The sequence below is a fragment of the Nerophis ophidion genome, linkage group LG23 (assembly GCF_033978795.1).
Source record: "Nerophis ophidion isolate RoL-2023_Sa linkage group LG23, RoL_Noph_v1.0, whole genome shotgun sequence".
Classification (NCBI taxonomy): Eukaryota; Metazoa; Chordata; class Actinopteri; order Syngnathiformes; family Syngnathidae; genus Nerophis; species Nerophis ophidion.
The window spans coordinates 40,571,918-40,581,221 of record NC_084633.1 but is presented as its reverse complement, the minus strand read 5'-3'; the positions used below and the strand labels follow the sequence as shown (position 1 = coordinate 40,581,221).

At 39.2% G+C, this 9,304-nt stretch overlaps 2 protein-coding genes and 1 long non-coding RNA gene across 6 annotated transcripts in view; 1 reads left to right on the top strand and 2 right to left on the bottom strand.

Annotated features, from left to right (window-relative positions):
* The window catches only part of LOC133541283 (MICAL-like protein 1), a 249,806-nt gene that overhangs the window by 78,272 nt on the left and 162,230 nt on the right, over positions 1 to 9,304 (bottom strand). The gene's annotated exons all lie outside the window — the stretch shown is intronic.
* LOC133541285 (claudin-4-like) lies at positions 134 to 9,235 on the top strand. Its single transcript, XM_061884602.1, has 2 exons — positions 134 to 273; positions 8,308 to 9,235. The coding sequence occupies exon 2, from the start codon at positions 8,421 to 8,423 to the stop codon at positions 9,066 to 9,068; it is 648 nt and encodes a 215-aa protein (XP_061740586.1). The 5' UTR covers positions 134 to 273; positions 8,308 to 8,420; the 3' UTR covers positions 9,069 to 9,235.
* Positions 5,347 to 7,741, bottom strand: LOC133541288 (uncharacterized). Its single transcript, XR_009803829.1, has 2 exons — positions 7,544 to 7,741; positions 5,347 to 7,450 (listed from the first exon to the last, which is right to left on the bottom strand). It is a non-coding gene; the product is annotated as an uncharacterized LOC133541288 (long non-coding RNA).

Sequence of the window (9,304 nt, the reverse complement as noted above, 5' to 3'; positions counted from 1 at the left end):
GGAATAAGGTCTTGGCATGGCCGTGGAGGAGGGGGGGTGTAGGGGGCCAAACAGCGGCCTATTGTGTTCATCCACCAGGCACCGGGAGACACATTCACCCATTCACACACACACTGACACACACTTCTGCCCACTGCCACGCCGCCTGGGGCATGTGTCCTCCTCACTTCTGTCCAGAGTGTCCACTCCAGCTCACCTGACCTCTGACACAAAGCCTGGTTTGACTTTGGACTCGGCTGAACCCGCCGTGACCTGCTGAGACTGACGCTCCAGGTAAATACTTTCTTTCAAAGGAAATGAGGACTTTCCGTGTGTTTCAATGCAGTCCCGTCATATTTTACTGCTGGCTTCCTATTACAAATAATGTGTTTTTAATACAATCCATGCTTTAATCATGAAGAAAGTAAGGCAAGTGGTGGAATTCTGCATTTGGTTATAAACTAGATGATTGACTGACATACTTCTATTGTAGTTTTATTTTGTATTCATCTCCTTCGTTGATGTGCATTTTTGATCAATATCCAATCAAACTTTAGCAACAAAACACATAATTACACACCTATGCTTGAGAAGGAGCAGGATGAAGAACATCTTCTATTCCCTGCCCCCTTCAACATAATACGTAGTTAATGGATAGCCCGAATTCATACATACATCCAAATATAATGAAAACAAACAAAAAACACACACGAAAAAACAACAAGTGCAAAACTTCATGAAGTACAAACCAAACAAAAAAAGTAACATACACCTCACGGGATGATACAAAACAAATACAAAGCCAAACAAAAAATAAGTAAAATAATAAATGTGAAGCAAAATGAAAAACACTCATGTTCTTATTGTTCTGTCTTTATATATATGTATATTTTAATTGGAATATATTTCTACAATTTTTAGTAAGAAAATTCGATAGTTGAACCAAACCAAATCCATCCAAAAAGTGGTAATTGCAGGTTAATAGAGCAATAAAGGGAATATTGGACTAGTATAAGTTCAGTTTGGTTCGAATGCCGGAGCAATTTTTAAGCTTTAAGCCTAGTAAAAGACCACGGACTGAGAGCTATGTTTTGACTGGGGAATATAATTTGAAAACAAAAAAACAGACATAGATTACATGACAAATAATACAATATATATATATATATATATATATATATATATGTATATATATATATATTTATATATATATATATATGTGTGTGTGTGTGTATATATATATACTGTATATGTATGTATATATATATATATGTGTGTGTGTATATGTATATATGTGTATACATATATGTATGTATATGTGAAGTGAATTATATTTATATAGCGCTTTTTCTCTAGTGGCTCAAAGCGCTTTACATAGTGAAACCCAATATCTAAGTTACATTTAAACCAATGTGGGTGGCACTGGGAGCAGGTGGGTAAAGTGTCTTGCCCAAGGACACAACGGCAGTTACTAGGGTGGCGGAAGCGGGAATCGAACCTGCAACCCTCCAGTTGCTGACACGGCCACTCTACCAACCGAACTAAACCGCCCCTATCTATACGTACTGTATATGTATGTGTATATATATATATATATATATATATATATATATATATATGTGTGTGTGTGTGTATTATGTATGTATATATATATATATATATATATATATATAAAACAGAGGCTATTTCATCCCTACAAGCCTGTTTTGTTTTGATAAAATCTCATGAAGAGCAGGGAAACCTGTGAAACAGACTTGTAGGGATGATATAGCCTCTGTGTTTTTCTCTGACCTAACATATATATATATACATATATATATATATATATATATATATATATATATATCACTTACGCACTAATTGACTGAAAAAGCGCGCACTTACCGCGCGCTCGCCCGACATTGCGGCGCAGGCGCGGTGACGTCACGTTATTGATGAGAAAATGCATTTTTAGACAATAAGATTTGCCTGAGAGGCTGAGAAACCACGAGATTAACAAGCGGTAGAAAATGGGTTAGAAAGGACATATTTTGAAAAAAATATATAATTTAAAAAGGGAAAATAAGAATTATTGTTTTTAATTTGGGACTTCCCTGGCTGGCGAGCCGTACCCGGCCATAGTTTGGGGACCCCTGGTTTAAACCGTTGGTTTAGTTTAAAATGATTCATTTAGGTTTAGATTTTAGGTTGAAACCTTTTGGTTTTACTCAAATTGTTTTTTCACCACAGTTTAAATGAATCACATCTAATCAAAATTAAGTTTAATTATATTCTTTTTGGCAATAAATGTTCCCTTTAAATATGACCAAAATTCATGTACAACATGAAATCACAAAATAAACATTGTAAAAAAATACATTTGTACAATATTTTGGAATAAATTGAACCAAAAAATACAAAACAAGAATTAAGCAAAATACTGAACAATACAGTTCTCTAAGTTATTTTCTTCTTATATGGGATAGTCTTTAATGTGTAATGCAATGTTTAGCCTGCTCCATCCATCCATCCATTTCCTACCGCTTGTCCCTCGCTCCAATGCTGTAAAGGTAGACGGTCCTGTCAGTTCGAGGGAGGACCAGCAGAGGGCGTGTCACTCAGAGCTAATGTTCCACACAATATAATTGGCCGAATCCCGTCAAACAACATTAGACATCCCCAGAATAAGGACAGGTTGGAAAACTAAAAAAACAATATTTTTAGTTTTTCAGCTGAAAAAACATAATTTAACTAGTTTTGACTCCACGGGATGATTTGTTTTATTGCTCTGCCTCTGAGCAATGTGACTACTTTCCTAGCTTACACTGTCGGGCATTTTAGAACAACTCGATTGGCTGTTGCCGATCACATGACTTACAGTGCATACCTTTCAAAATAAAAGCCCAACATTTTCAAAGTAGTTTCATTTACAATATCAATCAATGAATGTACACATTTTTCAACACTTGAACAATATCGATCTAGAAAAGTAAAAGGTTCTGAGGATTGATTGAACTATTTATTCAACGTAACTGTTTCTGTTTTATTAACATGCTTTTACTCTTTAAGCACTCTTGACCAGGTTTACACACACCTGAATGTATACATTGTTTATTTACACTGGGATAGGCTCCAGCCCCCGATAGAAAATGGATTGATGGAGTGATTATTTATTGACAAAATAAAGATGCCATGTCAAAACAAACAAAAATCCTGATGTATTGTTATGTTGTTTGTTTTTACACATTTTAGTGGAAATGCTTGAGTTTGAGCAGATAAGTCGAGCACAAATAATGGGATTTCTTTCACACGTTAAGGAAAATGTACCGAAACTTTGATTTATAGAAAACAGTGCAAAATACTGATCTTTTTTTTTTTTTTTACCCAATATTTTGGTAGAATTGTTGGTATTATGTCATAGGATTAATGCACAATTAGCCAGGAAATTCAGGATAATACCCAAAATAAAGTGTTGAATCCTAAACTTCATATCATAAATTATTAGGGACCGAATGTGCCTTTGGGACTGAGGACCCTATTGTATTTCTAAGGTTTTAGTATTATTATTATTATACCACCGCCTCTTTGAGCTTTAATTTCACCCCCTTAACATGCTTCAAAACTCACCAAATTCAACACACACATGAAAAATTGCGATCTGATCAAAAAACGAAAAACCAAAACTCCAAATTGCGCTCTAGCGCCCCCTAGGAAAAAACAAAGACAAAACTGCTTGTAACTTCCGTTAGGGATGTCGTAGAGACATGAAACAAAATGTAGGACTGACTTAGACCTACATTCCATACACTGACCTTCTTCAGCAAAAATCAACAGGAAGTTGGCAAAAATCCCTTCAAAACAAAAGTTTCCTAAAAAATGTCATTTTTGCCTATTTGAGCTGTAATTTGACCCCCTTAAAGTGCTTCAAAACTCACCAAACTGGACACACACATCAGGACTGGTGAAAATTGCGATCTAATAAAAAAAAAAAAAAAACTCAAAATTGCGCTCAAGCGCCCCCTAGGAATAAAACACACAAAAAAACTGCTCCTAGGAATAAAACACAGACAAAACTGATTGTAACTTCCGGTAGGAATGTCGTAGGGACATGAAACAAAAACCTCTATCTAGGTCTCACTTAGACCTACATTTCACTAATTGACATCCTTCAGCAAAAATCAAGAGGAAGTTGGCAATTACCCCTTCAAAACAAAAGTTTTATTAAAACCTGTCACCTTTTTTCAAACATTATCTCCTCTGAGCGTGTTTGTTGTGTAGGTTTCACACTAGCACAGGAGAGAGATTGAACCCTTCTGATTAAAAATTAACAAAATAGTTTTAATAACTGCTACGGTTTTGATTTTACGAGCCTTCAAAGAACTGCTGCGCTGATGCTGCTGCGCTGCTGCCGTCTCAAGATGGCCGCTTAAAAGCAGGAAGCACCACCGTGACCACACAATGCAAAGAAGGTAGGTACTGTGCGGGTAAGGATATGTTGACTGGGTGAAAGAAGGAGGCACCAGTTTGACTCCAGGATACATAGGAGGTAGGTAACGTGAAGGTAAAGATATGTTGTCTGGGTGATGGCAGGAAGCACCAGCATGTATGGGTGAAAGAAAGAAGCACCAGTGTGACCCCAGGATGCAGGGACGGTAGGTAATGTGCAGGTAAAGATATGTTGAATGTGTAAAGGCAGGAAACACCAGCAAAAGTCGGTCCCGTCCATCGCTGCTTGCAGCTTTAATTTAGCTTGTTTTTGTAGTTCAAATCACATTTTGCTGACAAATACCAAATCAAGGGAGTACATGTACAATAGTGACTGTATATGACTCTAGTACCTGTACATGTACACTTTGATGCACATTCAGTCTCATGTTGTTGGTTGAAGTACCTGACTTGTATTATATACTGAAGAAACACCTGTTTTTTTTCATTTCCTTATAGCTAAATGTCTTATTAGTAGTAGCTGTAGCCCCCCCCAAACATCTATGATAGCAACCTATTTGGTTGAGGTACTTCACATTGGTAGGCACCAACTTGGGTTTTAAGGTCTAATCTGGAGAAATCTGATGCCCATAACTGCTCAACAGAGGCAAAATAAGATTCCACTGGTCCTAACTCCGGCATTGCCCACACCGAAATGGCTTCATGAAAGCCCGCTTGTGTTCTGAGTCGCTTCATGTCTGCCGAGATGACTCGCTCTCGCCGTCATGGAAGGCGTAGCCCGACACCCACAGTGAAAGAAAGTCCTTCTCTGTCTATGTCAGTGTTTTTCAACCACTGTGCCGCGGCACACTAGTGTGCTGTGAGATATGGTCTGGTGTGCTGTGGGAGATGATCTCTGTCAGGTTCAAACACTGCTGACATCTATTAAACAAGACAAAAAGGCAAGGAATCAAACAGAGACAGACTTAAATTTGGACTCGGATCCGAGGAGAGACATGGCCTCTGTACACCTCCCACAGTTCCTGCACCAAGCTCTCACGAAAAGGTTTTCGTCTCCTCTTTTATTTAGCTATTCAATGTTTACGCAACAACACATGTCAAAACAGGAATGGGGAGCATACACACAGTCACTGTTTTCGGTCACATTGAAGACAAAAGAAGACAATGCCTCGGGTCCAGGCTCGTCCTGGTCTCAGCAAAATAGGAATGGGGAGTATATAAACAGTCATTGTTTTCGGTCACAATGAAGACAAAAGAAAGATGATGCCTCGGGCCCGAGCTCCTCCTGGTCTCGGCTTCGGCAGGTCTTTGAGGACAAAAGAAAACCCCTCTCGTCGCATTCCAATGTACACAGCGGAATACCCCAAGACCTTGCTTGGTTGAAGAAGGACAGCTCTCAACTACTCAATTAAATAAAAGAGATCTGAAAGTTTTTTGATAATTCACACACAATTTACACAATTTTTCTAACAATCTCATTTCACCTATTTGGGTTAAAAATATTTTTTGCAAACCAGTAATTATAGTCTGCAAATGATGTGTTGTTGTTGTTGATGTAATACTCTTCCATATCAGTAGGTGGCAGCAGGTAGCTAATTGCTTTGTAGATGTCGGAAACAGCGGGGTGCAGGTAATAAGGTGTCTAATGCTTAAACCAAAAGTAAACAAAACGTGAGTGCCCTTAAAAAAAAGGCATTGAAGCTTAGGGAAGGCTATATAGAACAAAACTAAAACTAAACTGGCTACAAAGTAAAGAAAAACAGAATGCTGGACGACAGCAAAGACTTACTGTGGAGCAAAGACAATGTACATTCGAACATGACGTGACAATCAACAATGTCCCTACGGAGAAGGATAAAAACAGCTGAAATATTCCTGATTGCTAAAAAAAATAGATGTGGGGAATATCGCACAAAGGAAGACATGAAACTGCTACAGGAAAATACCAACAAAACAGGAAAAGCCACCAAAATAGGAGCACAAGATAAGAAGTAAAAGACTACACACAGGAAAAGAGCAAAAAAGTGCAAATGCATCAGGGTGTGATGTGACAGGTGGTGACAGTACACCTACTTTGAGACAAGAGCTATAGTCATGCATGCTTGCTTATGCTTTAAAGTCATATCCAACAATTGCCACAACCACTTTTTACTTTTTACTGTCAATTTACTGTGGAGTGAAACAAATTATTTATTTATTTTTTTATATATATTTATATTTTACATCCAAAATCAGACATTTCTATCCATTAAATCATATTCACATACATCATATAGCTGTTGTCTGCCCTAAATGTCAAAATTATTTTTTGTTTATATGCCCATCATACCACCCCCCTGAAAAAAGAAAAAAGAAACAGAGAAAAACAAAAATAAAACAGTATCTACAAATAAATCAATTAAATAAGCAAACAATAAATAATACATAGATAATAATAATAAACAGAAATAAAATAAAATAAATATAAACAGATACATATATGTATATACACACAAATACACATTAGGGAGTAACCCTTTTTTTTTTTTTAAACAGTACACTAATTTGGGAGATTTAGGTCAGGCTTATGAGGCGTGACATAGTTGACCCAGTTTTCAATCAATCAATCAATGTTTACTTATATAGCCCTAAATCACTAGTGTCTCAAAGGGCTGCACAAACCACAACACAAACCACAACGACATCCTCGGTAGGCCCACATAAGGGCAAGGAAAAACTCACACCCAGTGGGACGTCGGTGACAATAATGACTATGAGAACCTTGGAGAGGAGGAAAGCAATGGATGTGGAGCGGGTCTAACATGATACTGTGAAAGTTCAATCCATAATGGATCCAACACAGCCGCGAGAGTCCAGTCCAAAGCGGATCCAGTGTTCCCAGTATGGAGTAAATTTCTCCAATTTATAATTAATAAAGGCTGTTACTCCCTCCGAGGTCTTAATCAAGGCTGAAGTTGTTCGTTTTTCTCAAACAGACATTTATTTCAGCCACGCCTTCTTCTCCTCCCAAATGATGCCAAAAAATGCTGAACAAATGCAGTCAGAACTAATGAATAAGAAAAACAGAACTTACAATTAGTCTGACATCAAATAAAAGAAAACACATAGATTTCACATGCATTATGACAAAGAATCATACCTCATTGGCCTCACAAACTCAGAGGGAATAAAGTTTCTTTTCCAGCCGAGACTCCTTTAACCTCTTCCATCAAATGTTTGCTGTCTCATGCTGCTTCCCTTATTCCGTCACATATTAATTGTCCCCCCAACAATGTGACCAAACCGGAAACAAAATATGTTCCTCTCCAATTTACATGGGTTTTGTAACAAAAATAAAGTTGACAAATACCTGCATGAAATTACCAAATAAAATACATTTTTAATCACATTATATGTAAATATGAACTGAATATTTATACATTGTATTTATTTATTATAACCAACTAGGAAATGATATAACATGTATACAATGTGCTTCAGTCAGCAGCTACAAAGGCAGTTATCTTCTCCATTTTATATATTTTTATTGTGGTTTCCATCCATCGCGTTAAAGTTGGTCTCCATTTCCTAGTGATGATCCTTTTACGAGCCACCAGTAGGATATTCATTAAGTATTTATCTTTCTTCAGCCAATCCTGAGGTGCAAGTCCGAAAAACAAAGTTTTATTTTCAAGGGGTATTTCTCCTTGGAAAATATCCTGTATAGTTTGGTGTATCTCTTTCCAATACTCCTTTATGGTGGAGCAAATTAAACTCTGCTCCACCAATTTTTGGATGATTTCTCCACACTTTTTCAATGAAAAAAATGTGCCTTGGCCACTGGAAGCTGGAACCCACAAAGCCAAATATTGACGTTAACTCGGTGTTTTGTAATGTCCCATTTGTTTGTTTTCCGGATTCCAGATCTCCTGAATTTAGCAGCGTGACATCATCACCTAAAGACCGAGCAGCGGGACGTCAGGACTCAAGAAGCGGAATCTTCGAGGGAAAGAAGAGAAAGCAGGTCGCAGTCCGCCATGGCAACCACGGGAATGCAGATGCTGGGCCTCATCATGTCCATCCTGGGCTGGGTGGCCGGGGCGGTGGTGGTGGCCGTGCCGCTGTGGCGAGTCACCGCCTTCATCGGCAACAACATTGTGACGGCGCAGATCATCTGGGAAGGCCTGTGGATGACTTGCATCGTGCAGAGTACGGGTCAGATCCAGTGCAAAGTCTACGACAGTTTGCTGGCGCTGCCCAGCGACATGCAGGCCGCCCGGGGGCTCACCGTGCTCTCCATCCTGCTGTGTGGCGCCGCGCTGGCCCTGGGGGTCCTCGGGGTGAAGTGCACCAAATGCATCGGCATCAATAGTCTCAAGGCCCGCATCGCCCGTATTTCCGGCATCCTTTTCGCCATTGCCGGCTTCCTCTTCCTGGTGCCCGTCTGCTGGACGGCCCATTCCATCATCAGGGATTTCTATGACCCGCACGTGGCCGCCCCGCACAAGCGCGAGCTGGGCCCGGGACTCTACATTGGCTGGGGGGCCTCGGCGCTCTTGCTGATCGGGGGGTCCCTGCTCTACGCCGGCTCGAGTCCACCTGGCATGCCGGGTTCTCCCACCTTCAGCAGCGGGGAGAGTAGTCCTCGCAGGGCACCGGCCTCACAGGTCAAAGGTTACGTCTAAGCTGCCGAAGCAAGATTCCCCCCCAACCAGCCTGAATTACACCGCTCTTGATTTGAAGTCAACTATTTCATATTTAATGTTGTTCTCAGGCATAGATAACCTTTTTCTTCTCTGTTTGTGGTTGTCCAACACAATAAAACATTTGATGTTGAAAAATTTGAAAAAAATGTGTCTATTCCACAATTTGTGCCATATATATATATATATATATATATATGGGGAGGGGGAGTGGCCTG

What these genes read in the sequence shown, in the direction of transcription:
- LOC133541285 (XM_061884602.1), top strand. Translation starts at nt 8,421, where the DNA reads ATGGCAACCACGGGAATGCAGATGCTGGGCCTCATCATGTCCATCCTG.